The sequence below is a fragment of the Limulus polyphemus genome, unplaced genomic scaffold (genome assembly GCF_000517525.1).
Source record: "Limulus polyphemus unplaced genomic scaffold, Limulus_polyphemus-2.1.2 Scaffold566, whole genome shotgun sequence".
In the NCBI taxonomy this organism is placed as follows: Eukaryota; Metazoa; Arthropoda; class Merostomata; order Xiphosura; family Limulidae; genus Limulus; species Limulus polyphemus.
In genome coordinates, this window is record NW_013666176.1 from 518,815 (window position 1) to 541,143 (window position 22,329).

A 22,329-nucleotide genomic window follows, 5' to 3' on the forward strand; every position below is an offset into this window, starting at 1 on the left:
GGGAAGGCAGCTAGTCATCACACCCACCGCCAACTCTTGGGCTACTCTTTTACCAACGAATAGTGGGATTGGCTGTAACATTATAACGCCCCCACGGCTGAAAGGGGACTGTTTGGTGGGACGGGGATTCGAGCCCGCCATCTGCTTTATGGGGAACTTAGTTTGAGTACAAAAGAAAATAAGAATAACAGACCACTTTTCACTGTAATAATTATGAAAGATAGTTTTTCGTTGCCTTCTGCTGATTACTGACATTTTTGTGTTATAAAGATGAGGCCATGGCGTTTGTCTTATTTAAGGGTAATTACCCTAACGTGACCCCTCCCCCTACAGTGGAATTATGTTAAAGAGATAATTTGATATTCACATGGATACTCAGTAACCTGGTGTGAGTTACGTGTACTATTTCTGACATTTAACAAAATAATTAAAAAATATGTAATTTGTATTATTGTTTAACACATAGGGTATACTCGTTACTGTTAACGTCAGTTTTATCATTTTTTACCCTGTAAACTTAACGTCAGCTAAATCCTCATATATCCATTATAGTTAATATTAGTTTAGTTGTTGTTCACCCCTTAAAATTAGTGCTAACTTAACTCTTATATATCCCCTAGTTGAAGTTAGTTTCATCGTTGCTTAGCCCTAAAAAGTAACGCTAGTTTAACCCTGATATATCCGTTAGTTAACGTTAATTTCATTGTTATTTACCCCCTTACAATTAACACTAATTTAACCCTTAAAGCTAACGTTACTTTAACCGTTATATGTCCGTTAATTAACATTAGTTTGATCGTTATTTACCCTCAAAGTTAAAGTTTCTTCACACTTTGTTCAAAGGTAGTGTTATTAGTTTTATTTGTAGTTAAGCACAAAGCTACACAGTGGGCTATCTGTGCTCTGCCCACCACGAGTATCGAAACCCGGTTTCTAGCAGTGTAAGTCCGCAGACATACCACTGTGACACTTGGTGGCATGTTATTAGTAATTCCTTATATGTATAAATATAGTAAGATACAGAAACATGAACGGGCTTTGCTTTGATTATCGTTACGTACGACAAAATAACACTTATTCACATATACTTTCAACTATCTGTACATATTTTCGTGAAAGTGTTTGTGAGAAACAAAATGTTTAAGTGTTGTCGCACGCAAGTATTTCATTTTCTAATAACTTGTGTTACCCACTGCACAAATATTGAAAAAAAAAAAAAAGACAAGAAAGTTTTTCCGGACAACAAAGAGCCGCTACTTCAAAGCGAAGGTCTTGTTAGAAGAGCGTGAACAGTCCCTTGAGTATCTTTCATTCATATACAGAGTAACAGAAATAAATAATAGGGTGTTTTGTGGAAATGTTCTTGCGGCAGATTAAATGTTTACCCTTGCTCCGTTTTCAGAGAAATACATAACATATTAACCCGAAAAAACAAAATTGTTCATTTATTTTTGTTTACAGTTTTTAGAAAAGGCAACCTGAAAATTGTTTCATGAGTTCCCAAGTAAAATACAAAAAGAAAAATTGCAGTTGTAAAATGAATTAGACACGAAGTAAGCGGCGAGTCTTGGCCATCAAGTACTAAATGAGGTTCTATACCATGTACAAAACAACAGCACTTTATATCTTTCCTCGTTACCTCATAAAACTTTCCTTTTAAAAGCTTTCCTAAATATAGACAGTAGAATGTTTTTAGTTGATTAACATTTGCGTTTAAGCGGTGAAAATGGAACAGATTTATAATTTTTCTTTCTTCAAAAGAATTATTGATGATAGATGCTCAATTTAAACCAAGCAATAGGACGTTCTGAGTATTTAAACAATTTACAACAGAGGTTGTTTGCATCGCGTTGTGGCTCCTATTCAGATGTAAAGTGGACACTACTGGCAACGAAAGCGTTTTGAAATTTTAGGAGTTAAAAAATTAAATTCGTTTTTATGTTAATACTAAAGACGACGTAATTTCAAACAAGTTTTGAGTTGATGTTTTTAAATTAACAAATTTCAAGTAAAGTAAAAACAATTTCATTTTACTTAATAGAAAATATGTTTAGTGAATTATTTTATCCTGTTTATACTTTTTTATCATAGATTATTTTAGACCCCCAGTGGCACAAATGTATGTCTACGGTTTGTTTGTTTGTTTGTTTTGAAGTTATGCACAAACTACACAATGGGCTATCTGTGCTCTGCCCACCACGGGTATCGAAACCCGGTTTCTAGCATTGTAAGATATTTCTGGTGAAACAAACTTATTTATTCGATAGAAACTCCTAACATTTGCAGGAATTGATTAGAACAAGCAATAAGCATAAGGCAAAACACACCATTTTAGAAATTCCAAGACCTCTAATATGTAAAATTGTAGGATTTTAAGGTGGGTGGAAGCTGTGTCTGTTACACCATCTTACTAGGACGAGGCGTGAGGTGGCAGATATGTCTGTTACGCCATCTTACTAGGACGAGGCGATAGGTGGAAGCTGTGCCTGTTACACCATCTTACTAGGACGAGGCGAGAGGTGGCAGCTGTGTATGTTATGTCATATTACTAAGACGAGAGGTGGAAACTGTGTCTTTTATGTCATCTTACTAGGACGAGACGAGAGATGGAAGCTGTGTCTGTTATGTCATCTTACTAAGACGAGAGGTGGAAGCTGTGTCTTTTATGTCATCTTACTAGGACGAAACGAGAGATGGAAGCTGTGTCTGTTATGTCATCTTACTAGGACGAAACGAGAGATGGAAGCTGTGTTTGTTATGTCATCTTACTAGGACGAAACGAGAGATGGAAGCTGTGTCTGTTATGTCATCTTACTAGGACGAAACGAGAGGTGGAAGCTTTGTCTGTTATGTCATCTTACTAGGACGAGACGAGAGGTGTAACCTATATCTGTTATGTCATCTTACTAGGACGAGACGAGAGGTGGAAGCTGTGTCTGTTAGCCATCTTACTAGGACTAGATGAGAGGTGGAAGCTGTGTCTGTTACGCCATCTTACTAGGACGAGGCGTGAGGTGCCAGCTGTGTCTGTTACGTCTTACTAGGACGAGGCGAGAGGTGGAAGCTGTGTCTGTTATGTCATCTTACAAGGGCGAGGCGAGAGGTGGAAGCTGTGTCTGTTATGCTATCTTACTAGGACAAGACGAGAGGTGGAAGCTGTGTCTTTATGTCATCTTACTAGGACGAGATGAGTTTGAGTTTGGTGTCTTCTTTGTCCACTAGAAACATTGTTTAGCAATGTCAGCAAAATCCTTAATAGGGCAAAGCCACAGTGTTCAACTGTTCTTAGAAATATATGTTGTCTCGCCACCTGTAAGCAGATTTGAATATTCACGCCGTGTTTCATAAAGTCTTTTGAGCACATTTTAACACGTCAGCACTGCAGTGCTGTAAGCTAAACAGTATACTGTATTCCTTTAGTTGGTGAAACCTCTTTTTTTTTATATGGTTTGGTTTGTTTAAAATTTCGCGCAAAACTACACGAGGGGTATCTGCGCTAGCCGTCCCTAATTTAATAGTGAAAGACTAGAGGGAATGCTGTTAGTCACCATCATCCACCGCTAACTCGTGGGCTACTCTTTTTACCAACGAATATTGCTTTTCCTTGGATTTAATTGTAATGTTACCTATGTTTTGACATAGAAGTTGACTTTTTGTGAATTTCTCGTGTGACAATTCATCTAAAATATTCTTTTATGATAGGCCAAAAAAATTACCAAATATTCTTGAAATTTCACTTTACAGGTATGAAAAGCAATATCTTGAGTTCCACAAACCCTCGAGGCAACATGTTTTTAAGACTAAGTACAGCTTACCGATACTCTCCTTTTTGTTTAATGGGTCACGGGCTTTTTGTGTCAATTGCTTGATTTATATATATATAGTCGAGAATCTAATTCTTTCTACTACAGAAGTGCTTCTGGGTGAGTTTTTGACGTTTTCATATCATTTTAAAGTGTGCTGACAAAATTTCGAATTCTTTTTTCCACTTTAGGGCAATAAAAAGTTAGCTGTTTGGAAAGTCCATGTTTGAATTATCTAAAAAATAAATGAACACTCCGCCTCTGCTTTACCATTTGGCTGCCAGTAACAGACTTGTTCACGTTTATTTTGTCTTTACAATGAATTTTACATATCTAACAAATAGGGCGACAATGCCTTTTTATTTTGTGGTTTACGCCTAGGCCTAAATATGGCGATAATACTTTTATTTTTTTTTTGCTAACGTCATGTTCGTATATAGCAATGAAATTTTATTTGTAGAAATGTCAACAAAAGTATTAATATACGAGCTCTTACTCATCATTAAAATGTTAAATTACAAAATTGTCGGAGAGGGAATTTTTTTCTGACATAAATAGGCTTAGTCTTCGAATTGTGTAAGTTGTATGATGCACGTAATCTGTAAACTTCAGTTTAATACGACTCCAATTAGATTTATACAATTATTAAGCACAAAGCTGCACAATGAGGTATTTGTTCTTTGTCTACCACGGGTATCAAACTTGATAAGCTCTCAGACTTACCGTTGAGCCTCCAGGGGAGGGGGGAGAAACGAAAAAAGATTTAAAATAAGAATGGATCGAAATCTCACTTACATTGTACAATGGTGTCTTATTCCATAATACTAAAAGCCACGTATGGCCTGATTATTATGTGCTAGACTCGTTTCCTGTTACCAAACATGCTTGCCCTTTCAGCCGCGAGACGTTGTATAATGTGACGATCAATCCCACTTTTCATTGGTAAAAAGTAGCCTAAGAGATAGCGGTGGCTGATGCTTAGTAGCTGCCTTCTCTGTAGCCAATTACTTCAAAATTACGAACTGCTGGCGCTGATAACCCTTGACTAGATTTGCACGAAATTTAACAAAAATAATCAAAATATTGACGTTAATAGTTTTCATTAAAAGAAAAAAGATTCAGATAATTCTAAAATTTTTATAGATATATTTTTACATAAAATATCATTTGGATAAATATTATCCTTTTGTGTAAATTGGTAATTAAGAAAAGAGTTTTACAGTGCAAACATGATTCATAATAATACTTTTATTTTTTTCAATAGGTGCCATTATGTTGATACGATGTTAATAAGTTCTCCCAAGATTTTGGTTTGTTTGGAAGTTCGCACAAAGATACACGAGGGCTATTTGCGTTAGTCGTCCATAATTTAGCAGTGAAAGACTAGATGGCAGCTAGTGGTGGGCAGAGCACAGATAGCCCATTGTGTAGCTTTGTGCTTAGTTCCAAACAAACAAAAAAAAACTGTGAATGTTGTTCATTTCAATTACAACAATAACGTTTCCATATTGGAGCACCGTTTGAAAGCGTAATTGTTAGTGACTTGATGGAATATTTTATAGACTATCCTGAAGTATTTGTAATAAAAAATGTAGAAACTGGAACAGTGCCGCAGAAGCTAGGTAACCATGGAATCTGGTCATGAACGTAACGTGTTTGAAAAAGTGTGTTATGGCATAAGAATTAACAAAATCACAGCAACCGTATTTAATCTTTATCAGAAGAAATAGTAGATCAGCACAAATACATAATGTTAGATTTGCAAGACAAGTAGCAGATGAAAGACATGATGCAAAAAAAGAAAGAAAAAAAAAGGCAAGAACTATATATAGGTAACAGAATCAGAAAACATTAACCAACGAGTTAACTCAGTATCCCTCATCTTTGTTCGAAAACTAACGTTGCCATTAAAATCTTCTTCTTCTAACATTGCCTAATGAATAGTGTTGAGTTCAACCAACCTAAAAAATTCTGATATACCTTTGAAGTATGCCAAGACATTATACACGAACTTGATGTGACGTTATATCTAATCTGAAGAGAAAAAAGAAGACCCATCTTTAATGTTATTTTAAAACTGGAAAAGCCCACATGCTGCAATAAAAAGTATAATGTGGAAAACCTATGTGGTACATTAGAAATAATTCTATGAGAAGATCCACGTAGTACAATAAAAAGTACCACATGGGAGGACCTACATGGTACAATGAAAAGTACCACGTGGGAGGACCTACATGGTACAATGAAAAGTACCACGTGGGAGGACCTACATGGTACAATAAAAGTACCACGTGAGAGGACCTACATGGTACAATGAAAAGTACCACGTGGGAGGACCTACATGGTACAATAAAAAGTACCACGTGAGAGGACCTACATGGTACAATGAAAAGTACCACGTGGGAGGACCTACATGGTACAATGAAAAGTACCACGTGGGAGGACCTACATGGTACAATAAAAAGTACCACGTGGGAGGACCTACATAGTACAATAAAAAGTACCACGCGGGAGGACCTACATGATACAATGAAAAGTACCACGTGGAAGGACCTACATGGTACAATGAAAAGTACCACGTGGGTGAACCTACATGATACAATAAAAAGTACCACGTGGGAGGACCTACATGATACAATGAAAAGTACCACGTGGGAGGACCTACATGGTACAATGAAAAGTACCACGTGGGAGGATCTACATGGTACAATGAAAAGGATCATATGGGAAGACTCATATTTTGCGATAAAAAGTACCACATAGGAAGACTCATATTTTGCGATAAAAATGGGAAGTCTTATATTTATACGTTTTGATAATGTGGGAAGACCTACATGCTGCGATGAGATGATTTTGTTTGATGTAATGTTTATTTTGTTTGGTTTTGACTTTTTTTTATTAGATATTACGTTTACACATTGAAGTTTTGGGCTGGTAAACATAAAACTTTGCCCAGATAAAATAATCTTGTTTGTTTGTTTGTTATTAAGCACTAAGCTACACAAAAGGCTATCTGTGCTATGCCCACCACGGGTATCGAAACCCGGTTTCTAGCGTTGTAAGTCCCTAGACACGCCCCCCATTGGCACAACGGCATGTCTGCGGACTTGGGTTGCGAGACCAGAGTTGCTGTAACTCACTTGTTCTTAGCTTGGCTTGCGAGACCAGAGTTGCTGTAACTCGAAGAATTGAGATGAGAATATTAAGATCAGGATGATACCTGTGTAAGTTTTCACACAGATGTATTAAAGGAATAAAGCAAACATTTAATAGTACACATTAAATATTTAAAATGATACTGGCCCCTGTCTCAAAATAGAATAGATATAGTTTTACTTAATAACTTTACTATATTAGGATAAAATACTGAGACTGGGAACAGATTCGTTCACTACATGTTTCAACATCTTATTGCATCATCATTCAGAAGAAATGAGTAGTTTTATTAAGTGCTGTGTACCTTGCAAGGAGCTTTACATTTAAGAATAACCAAGAGATTTATTAATGGAAGTCATTAGTAGCAATAATTCGTTTTGTAGCTGATGTACTGAGCGAAGACATCATTATGAAGTGGTACAAAGAAGCTCATTCTTCCAAAGGGAAAACTGTCTTTTTAGAACAAATGAAGAAAATTGTAGAGTGGTTTCAAGATGCTGAAGAAGGTGAGTAAGTGTGGTATTGTTAATACTAAGGTTGCGCCTGACGTTATTTGATATCAGTTTTTTAATCTTTTTAAACATTTGTTCTCTGAAAGTACGGTCTTTCTGATAAGTAGATGTTGTTACTTAGAAATCTTGTATGTCTTTGATGTGGACGAAATATGATGTTTGATTATATTTAGGACATTTGGGCTTTTTAAATGTAGAAAATAATTTAGCTATATAGTTGTTTTTTGTGCCACATTAAAATAACTAAATTTTTTAAGCTGTTTTATTAAACTATTCAAATTCACTAATGAAATACAGGAAAGTTTGGAATATTGTACTTACAATAGGCCTAAATATTTATGGTAAATATCACACTGGATTGCAGTTGTTGTTTTTTCTCACATTTCTCATAATTAGTCCATTGGAGATTTCAAATCACGGATAGATCTGAAGTGTTATGTTTACACAGCTATGATTTGAAGTCCACAATAGACTAATTAAGAAGAATGTAGGAAAAAACGTCTAATGTCTAGCATATTTTGATAGCAAATATTTGGTCTTTTTGTTCCATTATTTCAACTTTTGGCTTAGTTGAAATAAATGACACTCGCTGTTGTTTGTTTTGTATTTATAATTAATTTTATTAATGTGTATTTTAGGTCAAGTTGTTGGGTACTATTGTTAAGTTTAATGCCCACACAGAATAGAGCAGTTAGTGAGGGAGGTGGAAGGAAAAGTAATAGAAATAAGTGGAAATGTTACAATGTTTTTGAAATATAAAAAAAAATTACTAATGATGCTCCCCTTCACCAGTTGCTTATCGGTAAATCCTAAGGCTTATGATGACAAAAACTGGGTTTTAATACAGTGTGCCGAACACAGATAGCCAATTGTTTAGCTTTGTGCTTAACAACAAAAGACTGATGATGAACATTTAACAAAATTCCTTTTTATGTATATTGCTTTCTTGTATTTTATAATAAATAACACGCGTGTTTCATATTTTGCATGAGATAGGGGTGGCCAAATTAAGTTTTTTTTTCCTGTCATTGACACAGTAGGTACTTGAAATTCTTGAAGTAAACTCAGACTGCAGTTTTAAAAGACAGGACTTATTAATTTCTGATCCAAACAAGCTATCTTCATGGATCATAACTGAATATTGCTTATTTAGTATAATTTAATGTACTTAATTTAATTTAAACTCTCAGAATATGCTTGTAAAGTAGAATGTAAAGAGTTTGAACAGGTAGTGGGGTTCAATATTTAGGTATGGATACTAGTAGTGATGGCAATTATGGAAAGAGATGAACGCGAAGGATAGGAATGGTAAGAACAGATTTATCAATCTCGAAGAATTGCTCACGAGAGACTACAAAAATGTTATGTATAATCAGTCTCATACCTACTCAGCAGAGTGGAAATGTGGATACTCTCTGCCAAAACAAAATGACAGGTGGAAGCATTTGAAGTGTAGGGTTATCAAAATCAATGAAAAAGATCAATTACAGAGAGAGAGAGGAAACTACTGAGGAAGTAGGAAAAAAAAACAACTGGTGGTCATACGTAGAAAATGTAAGATGTGTTATTTTTGTGTATAATTAAATCTAAGGGAAGATTTGCAAAGATTCTGATGGGAAAAATCAAGGGAAGAAGAGTTGTAGGCAAGCAGAGACTTGGGGTCAGTGGCATTAGCAAATGGATATGAGAAACGTGAATTAGGAAATTTGATGCAGGCAGTGAGAATTGAGAATAATGGAGAACCATAGTTGTTGACCCCCCAGAGAACACCATGATTGATTGGATATATCATTTCTAGTGATCAGAGTGCACTGATTGATTAGTTTACAGTGTTTTTGGTTATAATTCCAATAATATCTCGCAAGGTTTGGCCAGCATAGGAGATTTAGGTTAGTCCTAAATCTATGCTCCAAGCTAATAGTGCAAAATAATCCTCATAATAAAAATATAATGAGAAATGAAAAATAGAAATAAATAAATATATATATTATTTAACATTCTAACCAATTCTCCTAATGAGAGTAACATTAAAGAATAATATAACCATGAATGTTATAAAATTTTAATGACTTCAAACTATTAAAACAGCACTTAGTACAGAGTAGATTGATATTCATCGACTTCATTTGGGTTTTTTTTAAGGATTTTTGTGCATTTACTTAAATATACATTTTTTTTAATTTAGCAACTTAAGATTTTATATAAAAAAAATTGCTAAAAATAATTTAAATCACACTTAAATCATAGTTGACCTACTAGTGATATGTAGTTTAGATAGTTTATGTTTGTCAGTTGTCTACTTCATTTCCATTTTCAAGTGTTAGTGAATTAGATTTTTAGCTCCTGTATTAAAAATGATTGAAGGCAGTCACAGTAGCATCCAAGTATATTAATTAGCTTCATTGCATTAAAATGCTTACAATACTTTTATTTAATTATTTTATACAAGTGAAAAGTTTGTAGTGTAAATCTATTGTTTGATAAATGTAAAGTTTTTTTATTTGCAGGATTAGATTTGTTTTTTTAAGTATAAGTAAATATTTTGCTGTGAAGTTGGTGATAAGGTAAGTTGTTTGAGGTTTCAAAATATATATGAAACAAAGATTTTGCTATTAATTAATAATACCATGATTTGGGTGTTAGTTTATAGTCTGTAATAACACAAGCAATTTTCTGTTAAATTTAGATTTATTTCAATACTTAAAATACTTTGTGTTAAAATAAATGAATCCTGTAGTTTTGCTGATATCTTAAATATAACAGATACATGATATAAAGCATATGTATGTTGATACGTGTGAATGGTAAAAATTTTTTTTATTTTTTAAAAGTAACAGCTTACTGAAAAATCTAATCAACTAGTCAAACTAATTATTATTGTATAAACATTTGTTTTAGGTGGTGACTCATGATTTAGGGATTTAAAATATAGCAAAATTTCTGAACATTATTTGGGGTTTATTAATATGGCAGATTGTTGATCTGTTTATGAGATGGGATCATAATTTTTCTGGCTGATTTGGACTGTAGCGATGTTTTAGCGAAATAGTGATTCCAATTTGTTTGTTTGGTTTTATATCCACGGGAAACTGTCTTGTTGTCAGCCTCTTGGTAGATGAGCACATTTGGTTGAAGGCTGTAGCTCTTATTGATAATATACAAAAAAAGAAATACCAGATTTATTAGAAGAAAAAAGTTTTTTTCAGTCTTAAATATTTTCAGTACTATATATATAATTGAAACAAAAATTTCTATTCATTCCTTTGCAAAAATTAGTTGGTTTGCATGCATGTCACCAGTTCTACGTAGACGTACACAGAATCTTATTTGTCATAAGGTGTCTTTCGTCGTAAGAAGTTAACAAAGAATATTTTTTATTATAAAGCTATGTAAAAATGGTAAATATGATTTGTATAAATGTAAAATTGAAATGAGACGTTCGAACGACGTTAAATACTTGGGAGTAAAAGAAAAATTGTTCAAGTTTGTTTCGTTCCTTCAGTAAATGGTAAGTTTTTATGAAATACTTTTTGTTTACTGATATCATTTCTCCTAACTACAGAGTCTGAAGAGGAAGATTAATGGAGTGGTTGGGCTATGTTATCTTGGCATTTTTTTGCTTCAGACCCCACCTAAAACCTGTACACCAGTTGGGTGCTCAGACCACCAACTAACAGAAAACAATGGCTGATATTACAAAGAAAGGAGCAGAATACCTGGAATTTTATGTTAGAACTTTTGAAACTGTCTGAATGTCTAAAGTAGTTTTATGGTTTTATTACCGTTTCAAAATGGAATTTGTATTAATATATTATTTTTGTAAGGTGGCTCTGAATGCACTACTGTTCATTGGTAATAGGTTTACTTACATTTTTGTCCATCATGTGCAAGAACTTCTGGAGCAACAAATAATGAAAGAAATCATAGATGAGAAATAATTAAAGTATGTGAAAATGAAACGCTACAAACTGTGTGGTTTATTTGAATTTTTCAGTTATTGAAAGTATACACTAATCATGGTTGTCTTATTAGTAAGGGTTTTAGTTTTACTGACTATTTCTGTATAAAGTCCTCAGACAAAGTGGTAAGCCTTTTAAAACAGGTTTTTATTGCAAAAGTGCCTTTTTTATTCTTTGAGAGCCTAAACAAATTTTTTTTTTCATATTGAAAAAATGCTATTGGTTTTCGTTAACAAAACAGGCCATGTTTGTAAGTTGCAAAGAATGGGCAGACACACTCTGAGATGCTTAAAAACTACACAGATCACGTATACTTTATGATTTTTCGCCTTCTTTATGTACAGGTAACTTCCCAATAAAACAAACATCTTGAATATACAGTCTAATAGAATGAACACATAAGTTGTTTAATTTCTGTTTTACACACGTAAATTCAACTTTAAGAGATGTCTTCTTTGATACTATGAATACCAATAATAAAACGTGGCAGTGCGGAAGACAGGACTACCAGATTGGCTTGTAAGATGACATGTTGCTGAAATAACCGGTTGTAGTGTGACAGTAGTTCCAATTTTTACGTTTCATGCCAATGAGAATTTGTAACTTTTGAACCTGTTAAAATGGTTTTTGAAGTAAAGAGTTACTTTTCTCGAGGACAGTTTATGTCTTCCTAAGGCTAACATCTGAAAGAAACGATATGCTTTTGGCTGCAGGAAGACCAAACACAGCATTGTTTAGACATTGAAACTGTATAAAAGTATAATAGTTCCACGCTGAACACAGCTGGCTGCAGTTTAATCATGCATGACCTTAGTGAAAGATGACAGAAAAACACGACTCTGTCTCTTCTGTTTTGTTGAAGGTTATTTGTTGGCTCTCACACTGGCTGTGAAACGCTGTCATGGTGAATTGTTGAAGTTGCAGGTGATATAAAAGAAAGAAGAAAACGTTCTTGCACTTCAGATAGCTCATAAAGCTGAATCATTTAAAATTTTAATACCATTTTGTGTACAACAGATTAGGTTTAAAAGTTCGAGATTTATAAACAACTTGGAAGTTTTTTTCATAAAAAAACGGATGTACAAAGTATCGGGATGGAAAACAGGAATGCAATATTTCAAAACACAGTTTTAATAACTAACTTTAGAAAAAAAAAAAGCCTAAAGCTTGTTTGTGAAGTTCTGACAACAAATTTGACCTAAAAATCTTATGCGTATTAATATAAGCAAAACGTATAATAATTAATTAACTAAAAAGTCTTTTATGGAACTCCTTTCTTTGGCGTAGACTTAAACTTCAAACAGTTTTTTTATGCGATTTTATTTATGATCAGGTTTAGTATAAACTTTACTCCTGTAACTGCGAGTTTGTTCTTAAGCTTTCACGAAAAACTGGTTGAAAAAAAAATGTTCTGTTGATTTTAAATTACTCCATTATAGACGATATATTGATGACATCATTTCTCCTCAACAAAAAAAGTGGTGGGTCAGCGGTACGTTTACGAACTCACGATTCTAAAGTCCGAGATTCGATTCCCCGCTGTGAAAAGAGCGCAGATAGTCGACTGTGAAACCTTGCGCTAAAACAACAAAAATCACGAAATGTTAATTTAATAAAAGTTTTTAGTGTTTAGAAGATTGTAATCGGTTAATTTTTGTTAGTTGGAGGATGTCACAATAAGAAATATCTGAAATTAATGCATGTATCAGTTGCTTTATTGATAGTAATATCGGTGAAATGTTGAACAAACTGTCCATCAGTAAAGTTTTAAGGTGTGATGGGCATAAGATACCAGTACTACTGTTATCATATTTTCGAAAGGAGTTAATTTCTATTCTGGGAAGAGTTGATCCACAAATACAAACTAGTTGTTTGTTTTAGGAATAAGAAATTTAGTGAAAGAAGCTTGATTATTTTAATTTTAATATTTGTAGTGAAGAAATATGATTTCAAAGCTAAGAACAAGCGAGTTACAGCAACTCTGGTCTCGCAAGCCAAGCTAAGAACAAGCGAGTTACAGCAACTCTGGTCTCGCAAGCCAAGCTAAGAACAAGCGAGTTACAGCAACTCTGGTCTCGCAAGCCAAGCTAAGAACAAGCGAGTTACAGCAACTCTGGTCTCGCAAGCCAAGCTAAGAACAAGCCAAGTAGTTATAATTCTTAAATTATTGTAAATACAGAAGCATTTCCTTTCAGAATCAACAGCACTTACTGTAGCAAATTTTTGTTTCTTTTTTTGTTTCTAGTATTATTTATGGTAATGTTAAATGTATCTTTCCATGACTGGATAAAAGTATTTGTCTTTAATAATAAAATAATGGTCTTAAAATGAGTTTGAATTACCTGTTTAAATTATTTTCGTTAGATCTGATTCTGCTATTATTTTTCTGTATCCTGGAATTGACTTGTTTTTGTTGATTTGTACTTATTGTATCAATAAGTCAATTATTTTTGACTAATAAATTAAAAAGTGTTGATTTTTAACTGTTGAAAACACCTTTTTTTGCGTTAAGGTGTGGAAGACCCTAATGGCTGCAGTTGAATGGAACAAGAAAGAGGAGCTGGTAGCCGAACAAGCTTTTAAACACTTGAAGAAGTACAGTGCCCTACTGGCAGCTTTCACCCAAAGTGGCAAGTCAGAGCTAGCCCTGCTTATCAAAATTCAGGAATTCTGCTACGACAACATGAACTTCATGAAAGTTTTCCGGAAAATTGTGTTCCTCCTTTATAAAAGTAAATTTGAGGACTTTTATTGTTAAGAGTACTTTTGGAGTGTGCATAATTTTAATATTGTCACTTATGATTAAACAACCATGAACACGTCCAATTAACGCAATTTCTTAGTTAGAATGTGTGGTTTTTTGATACACTGCTCCTAGTACTTCTAGACATGTTACTTTTTATTGAGAGAAATATTTTCAGTACATTCTAAAATCCTGGAATTAGGTTTTTACTAGTTATACCAAGTGAATTTAATATTTCCTTTCTAAACATATTTTTAAAGCTACGTGGAATTCATTAAAACCCGAACAACTTTGTTTGCTAAAGTTTCTACTTTTGAAATTTCCCTGATAGAAATGGCTTAAAAAATCTCATACATTGGTTCATTAGATAAATCTTAACATGAAACTTACATTTATTTTGATATAAAAGAATACAGCAGATTACAAATTTTATTTTATCAATAATACTTTTTCTAATGCATTATAAATAATAATAATTGAAAAAGCCAAAACAACACACTTTGAAAACGGTACATGTTGCCTTGAATAAATGAACTCAAGAATCAATACCTTGAAATTAGGAAATTATATTAATATCCAGTAGTTAAAGAATAATTACTTGGGAAGAATTGAGTTGTTTTTATCGAATTTATTTAGAGTAACATTTTTTGTACTAAGAGAAGAATGATGGATCCTGAAATGCAAGGTTTAAAAGTAGAAGTCTCTAACAGAGACCAACCATGTGAGCTCTTTGTATTCATTTAAAGTCTTTATAGATTTAATACTTCTAACTATCAATACAGTGTGTATATCTTCACAAAGTTTGGCAGTCTTTCAGTTAATATTACAAGTTTTTCACATACAAAAAATCATATTTCTTAGTGAAGTATTTTAAATAAACTAAAATAAAGTTTTGTCATGAATATATTGAGTATTTGTTTTGAATAGTCCGTGTGAAAAGTAATTTTCTGTTAAGATTAAATCTACTTTTCTTCATCTCAAAAATCTCAAATTTCATTTCTGTGATATCTAAAACCTCCTACATGAAAACAAACATTTGAAATGAGTCCATTAAACTGACTCCATGCACACTTGGTTAACTTCCTCTTCCTTAATCTCATTAAAAAATATTTATCGTGAAAAATATTCAATCAAAGTATTTCCAGTAATTAATATACATAAAAAATTTACCTCTAAAACTGTAACATCCTTTACATGCTTCAGCTTCTTTAGTGCTTCTATTTTACTGTATTTGTTTCCTAATCCTGGGTTCAATTTGGCAACTGCTTTCTCTCGTGATTCCCTGTCTAGCTTACGTTGTCTTTGCTTAAGTTTCTTTTGACGCCTGTCTCTTTTTCTATCCGTGTTGGTTTTTTCTGTGTTACTCTTCACTTCTCCTTTTGGTCTTGCCTGTAGATAATGTAAATGAAAGAGACCTCATACATGAAGCATACTCTTCCATTAAATAAACAATATTAACCTAATCCATATATTCAATCTATTATAAGTAAAAGTGTATCCTTTCCTGGTTTCTATGAACTGATGTTCAAATTTAACAAGCTTTAGGATGTAGCACATTTTAGCATGACATTAAGTTATTGTAGTAGAATAAACATTACACATTATTCTTACTGGAAACATCAGTAAATATATGAAGTTTAAATTATCATCAATTTCAAGAGCTATTGTAATATACACGTTATTTTACTGTGCTATAATCACTCTACTATTTCAAAATGGGTGAACTCATTTATTTTCTATATGAAACACACAGATGACCTCAGCAAGAACTAACTGCAATATTAATGGTATTTTTGTTTATATATTTGTGTGTGACTTGTAAGTTATAAGGAACCATATACCTAACAAGGTCAAGGACCAACAAATAAGTTGGTACATACATCATTACTGATATAATGATAATTTTACAGTTAAATGTTTTTATACAAACAGGAAAAAAAATCCTACCAATTCATGGTTTGGCAACAGTAAAATTTACTTAAATTGTGAAATAAATAAAGAGCTAAATATTGGCTAACCAAAATCATTTTATATATATTTTATTTTCACATGGATAAACCAAGAACTTTAGATAATACATTTATGTGTATTTTTGAAATTCAATGCAATTGTTTAGGGTCAATATCTATAACAATTACTATTTATCAAGTTTACATTATGTTACTCACAGTTTATAAAATTTACTACTTAAAATTGTACGAAAATTAGACAATTGCCATTTTGTAAAACTGTATTATGTGACTTGAAATATAGAACTCTAAAAGCAGTAGAATCAACATTAGAGAAGCTCATGACTTAACTAAATAAAATAAACATTCTTGTAAGTATAAAAATTATCAATAGCTTGAACATTTCCAGGATTTTTTAATCTGAGTTTAACATATTACATGTGGATCTATAGTGTACTTTTTTGTGCTAGAAATCATTGTGATATTTTTTATGGTGATCATTATTTTTAAGTTTCTTGTACTTCCTGTCTAAAAGACCAAAGAAAACAGAACAATTACATTTTTTTGGGGGAGAAGCAACAAATACTTTGACAGGAAGATGATAACAAGCTCTTAAAATACATTAAATAGATACTCTTCAAATGAAGGTTAAGGTATTTTTCAATTAATTTTGGCTGAATATTTCACTTTTGGCTAACCATTTTTAAAGTTCACAAAAGCAAAAGAACATTCCATAAATTCTCATATTATCCATGTTATTTTAACTTTACTTTATAATATATCTTTAAACAGGTATATTTTCTGAACAACAAATGGAAATTATTCTTTTTTCACAGTTACAAAAAAAAAAAATCTCAGGCTCGTATACTTGTTAATTTGTTAAATTTACTAATTCAATCTAAAACATTCTATAAAATTCTACATTCACACAATTACTTGTTAGGATATAAAAAGTTATTGATGTTTTAACAATTATTCATATGATTTTTACCTTTACTTCCTCTGGAGCAAGAAGCGTTAGGTCACTAACCGCTGTTGGAGCTACTTCTTCAACAGTGACAGCAGGTAGATTACTGATGATCTTCAATTCTGGTCCACGCTAGAAATCATGCATAGCAACAAATTTTACAAATATTCTAAAAGCTAGGATGTTGCTTGAGATTATAGCAACTGGATATTTCAATGAGCTTTTCTTAATTTGTTAAGAATATAAAAAAATAAAAATTTTCAATTTAATGCATGGCTTGAAAGCAAAATCAGTAAACAACTATAACAACAACAATAGTAATAATACAAACATAATAAAATGGGATAATACAAAATGCTTAACTAAAACAAAACCAATTCATAAAGACAACCAATCTCTCTTCACTTCACATAAGAAACATTATAGTTATAATATATAGTTTTTGAATTTGAATAAGACACAAAAAAATGAGAAAATTTTATACATTTTATACAGGAATAAATCTGAAGTCAATCCTTCCTCATTAAAATTGCAAATTTCAGCCTGAGAGATATTTACAACTTTAAGAAGTTTAATTAAAAATATTCAAATTAATAAAATATGCCTAACTCCTCTTAATGTACAACTGAAATATAAAAGGTTATTTCCAAAAATATTTTTTTTCTCTTTAGTAAGTAAGAATAATGTTTCTTCCATGTAACTGAGACAAGTGACTCAACTTTATGTTGTTTCAAAATGATTTTCTTTCAGTATCTTTTCTGGTATTTACAAATTAAAATTAAAGCTGAAACTGTGTCACTAGCTAAATAATATTATCATTGCTTACTGGCTTTGGTGTATAGTGAAAGTTAGACAAAGCATCGAGTTTTGCAAATAAAGAAGTCATCATCTTGCGGATTGCCTGATGTTCTGGTGGCTCTTCTTCTTCTTCTTTTTCTCTCTGAGAAAAAAAAAAATCTATATTAGTTGGTAAAATAAGTTAAAATCTTTTGAAGGAAAAATCCACTTTTGATGATCTGATCACATTCTTGGTAGGACAAGTAAAGGTTCCCTATATTCCTGTGAGGCTAAATATTGATTGCCTTGATTACTAAGGTCAAACACATAGTTATAAGACATACATTTAATAATATACTGTACAGCAACATGTAAAGAAGAATATTTTTACGTCATTTTTCATTTTCTACTTCATTATTTAACTAAGTTTTAATAGTTACTTTTATATATGTGACATACAACTATTTTTAATAGTCATTTCATTTCAGATATTTGTCATAGCAATGCAAAGGTTATCTGCATTACTCATCCCTAATTCTGAACTGACAGACTAAACAGAAGTCGGCCAGTCAATGGCACTGACTATCAATTCTTGGGCCATTTTAACCCTCTCTGCCTGGGCATCATTTACTGCACATCATGAGGTTTTACTGACTTACCTTCAAAATTTTATTAAACTACTTTTTGTTTATGTTATACCAATTAGCATAACATAAAATGATAGCTAATGATCCACATTTTAATAGTATACAAGTTTTAAGTTCTTAATCTTATAAGGCAATAGTTAAAAAAATCCTGAATTTTGCCTAGTGTAAGAAATGTGACACATTTTCTTTAGGCATCCCTCTTTTTATTTTATCTACCACTCCTCCAATAAGTAAGAAATTTAACGTCAATTACTCACTATAAAATCATCATTGCTCAGACAAACCATAATTTTTATAGCCTTCAATTATGTTTGGTTACAGAGCCATCAAATAGAAAATCAGACCCCTCTTGCTACACCCACATGTTACATCCTCTCTTTCAGGATTTGTTAATAGTTCTCTCTTACATTTAATTCTATATGTATAACCAATAGAAAGCCAAGGTTTTCATCTATCAAATGACGTATTATATTATGTTATTTTCTGAATGAAGAATTGTCAATTTCTCTGTTAGTACAAGCTTTGTAGCCACAGGAAAGATAAAGACTAGCTTGGATGAATTTATAACAGCTCTTGTCGCCTAGTTAGATAGCCAGAAAAATAATGATAGTTAGAAGAAATTGTCTCTTTTACCATGTTATTATTCTATGTTCTTTTGTGCATTATTTAATTAAATAAAATTTATTCATGCATTACTACAAAAAAAACTAGGGTTAAGTGTCATTGACAGTAAAAAAAAAAGACATGGGTAAGTACTTTATTTCTTGTTTTTCATGTTTATTCTTTATTTATAGTTATAAAAGTAACTAAAATGTAAAAAAGGGGATCTCTTTAGGTTATTTAAGGTTACATTAAGTAAAATAATACTAATATAATAAAAATGTTTCTCGAAGCATGCACGCGAGCAGGTCGTGATTAATGTAATTCGATAGCATAACGTGAACTTCACATTCCCCAAATGATTTACAACTCATAATGGTTTGAATAGTAGTTAAACATGGTTCAAAGGGCAATAAAACAATAAAATGCAAGTATAAATAGATGTACTGTTACAAGTTTAAAGCTACTTAGGATAAACGAATATAGTTTCGTGTTACAATATGAAGTCATTCTAGTAAGAAGAAAAGGGTAATTTAGATTTATTTAGATTTTTTTTTTTTTTGGTGGTTACAAGGTCAGTCAAATTGACCAACCTTGTATAGAGTTAAGGTAGAGAAAATAACAGATAAAATATAAAGTTTTACTGCAAAATTTACCAAGATGTTAGAATTCCAAATTTTACTAAAGCCAAAGACATATAGTTGAAATGTTCTTTTATAAGTCTTTTTAAGATGATACAGTTCATTATAGGTACATACCACAAAACTTTAAGTCAATACAATTTGTGTTATAAGGACTAGTTTTGCCTTTGTAATAAAAAATACTTCTCTTTAGCATGACTAAAGTTTGAAAAACTAAGTTTATCCAGGAAGTTTATTACAAAAATATGTTGCTAATCTTAGTTTTCTTTCAATTACATGCTCAATGCCAAATAATAAATTAAGTGATCAGAGATGATATACCAAGTTCTCGCTATCAACTTCCAGAACAGCAACAAAACACATTGTTACTCATACATCATTAGTAGTTACAAACAAGGGATTATATTCGTGCATCAGTTATAGCTGTCTTATCTAATCCAACTAATTCATAAATAAGATCTTTAAATCACTACTAGTGTTGTTTGTAGACAACAGATACTGAACTATTTCTTGAAAATAATTAAACATAACAATGTTATTCAATAATATAAATGCTATCTAACAGTAATTCACTATTTTTAGATATCCAAATTTCAACTTCTTTCCAGTACCAATAAATAAAGTGATGAATATGGAAATACAAAAATTAAATTATAAAATGTTACTGTAGCTAACATGTTTAGTTCCATCGAAAAATAATTAATAACATTTCTTCTCTGATACATGGCCAACCATTTTAAAACAAGTATACTGTGGATTTTGAAACAGCTCAGACATTATGTGTTGAATTAGAGTTAATATTAACAAGTGTAAAGAGGGAGAACAATAGAGGTCTCATTTACTATTCATTTAATAACTTTGTAATGTTAAAGTTTGAACAAAAGAGTTGCTTATCCGTAAAGAAGTGAATTTGTCACTATGGATAATAATAGTTAATTTCTCTCTAAAAATAATTTTCAGGTGATTAAAAGTAAACTCCTCTGTAGGATACTGCAATGAAATGACTAAATGAAATGTGGTAGATTGTAGAACCATACCGAAGTTAAGTGTGAATGGTGTGTCTTCACAGAGCACTGCCTGGTAGAGGGCACTAGTTTGCATTTTTGAAGGCAAGGATAAATTATAATTTTTTGAGGAGAAAAAATCTATAGCTCACAAAGGGTGCCATGAACAATCAGTACAGCCCTGGTAGATTGAATATGTTTGGCTAATAGTTTTTATGAAATCAAAATCTAATTTTTTTTAATACAGGAATCTAGAAACAAGAATAACAAAGACCTCAAGTCCTCAAAGAAATTTTTTGAAAAGCTTCAAGACCAAGTTTCCAGTCATATTCAAAGCAAGGTAGAAAAGAAGAAGAAAAAATATAAATTAAAGAGTGCAAATGCAGTTAAACTTAAGTTGTGATTGTGGACCAACAAAGCTTTAACAAAACATTATTAATGTACAGTTTTTGTTCTCTTCTTAAATAAAAAAAAAAGATATGATTTTTTCAATACATGTTTCGACTCGTACATTTTAACCTATCTATGCTTTCATTTTGAATACTATTCTAAAACTAAAAACTTATTGTGTATCATAATTGAATTATTTCTGTAATCATTTTGGAGATTGAAAGAGCACTCCAGTGTAACTAACTTAATCTATGAGCTCATTGCTTACAATTTGAATTACTAAGCTTAACTCTCTCTCTCTCTCTCTCCCTTCATTTAATACAAGTTAAATAACCACTCGCAAAAAATCTTAAATTCTGCCTCACGACTTTTTTTTTAATATATTTATATACAACTGGTTTCTTTTTACTGTCTCTGCAGCGAGACATACTATTCTTCTATTCTTTTTCTTCCAAAAACTTTTCAATTGACTGCCATTCCTTTATTTCTTAGCAGATTAAATTGAAACTTGGTAGTGTTATATGTTGGTCCAATAAACCTAGACATTTTTTTTTTCATTTTTTTAATTTGGGCCTTTTTAAGGATTTTATGGAGTGAAAGTTCAAACAACCCAAAAATGTATATTTTAGGCTCCTATGTGGTCATATTCACAGCAATCAAGATGAAAATTGCAACAAAAATAAACTTTATCCCCATTTTGAGATTTTTAAGGGGGAGGGGCAGAGCTCACAAAGAATCTTAATTTTGGAATTGTTGGTTAATTACTCAGCTGTATTTTGACCAACATACATGGAATTTGGTACAAAGATACTTTTCTACAGGTATCACACATTAACAAATAAAAATGGTAGACTTGCCCATTTTTGTAATTATACAGGGTCAAGATGCCACAAAAAAACATAATTTTAGGATTTTTTGACAATTACTCTGCCATATTTTGGCCAAATTGCATGGAATTTGGTAAAGATACTCTTTTACAAGTACCAAACAGAGATGTAGACATTTTAATAAAAATGTTAGAAAAAAACGACCTTTATATTCCAGCTAATTATAAAACAACTTTTTATTTTAGCCAATTCAAAGCAATTTCAAATTATTCTCTTTAATTCTCCTATTATTGTTCCCTTTTTGAATTGCTCTGGGTGGTGTGATTTGAAATGAAGAAATATAGGTTTCTTATA

The 22,329-nt window shown here is 31.9% G+C and overlaps 2 protein-coding genes and 1 long non-coding RNA gene across 3 annotated transcripts in view; 2 read left to right on the forward strand and 1 right to left on the reverse strand.

The window, feature by feature from the left end:
• The window catches only part of LOC106459138 (basic leucine zipper and W2 domain-containing protein 2-like), a 37,057-nt gene extending 22,869 nt beyond the window's left edge, over positions 1-14,188 (forward strand). Inside the window, exon 11 of the mRNA XM_022385567.1 lies at positions 13,943-14,188. Within this exon, the coding sequence (XP_022241275.1) occupies positions 13,943-14,188 (246 nt within the window). The remainder of the gene's footprint in view (positions 1-13,942) is intronic.
• LOC111085708 lies at positions 7,338-11,435 on the forward strand. Its single transcript, XR_002610510.1, has 2 exons — positions 7,338-7,465; positions 11,034-11,435. It is a non-coding gene; the product is annotated as an uncharacterized LOC111085708 (long non-coding RNA).
• Positions 14,189-14,825: 637 nt separating the features above from the next.
• LOC106459139 (U3 small nucleolar ribonucleoprotein protein MPP10-like) lies at positions 14,826-18,051 on the reverse strand. The gene is made up of 4 exons (XM_013918726.2): positions 17,916-18,051; positions 17,114-17,221; positions 15,344-15,562; positions 14,826-14,846 (listed from the first exon to the last, which is right to left on the reverse strand). The coding sequence occupies exons 1-4, from the start codon at positions 17,976-17,978 to the stop codon at positions 14,826-14,828; spliced, it is 411 nt and encodes a 136-aa protein (XP_013774180.2). The 5' UTR covers positions 17,979-18,051.
• Positions 18,052-22,329: the final 4,278 nt, after the last annotated feature.

Coding starts and splice junctions, on each gene's coding strand:
- LOC106459139 (XM_013918726.2), bottom strand. CDS start 17,978: ATGATGACTTCTTTATTTGCAAAACTCGATGCTTTGTCTAACTTTCAC. Junction 15,563..17,113: donor TTGCTCCAGAGGAAGTAAAG/GTAAAAATCATA, acceptor CATTATCTACAG/GCAAGACCAAAAGGAGAAGT. Junction 14,847..15,343: donor AGGATGTTACAGTTTTAGAG/GTAAATTTTTTA, acceptor CTTGCATTTCAG/GATCCATCATTCTTCTCTTA.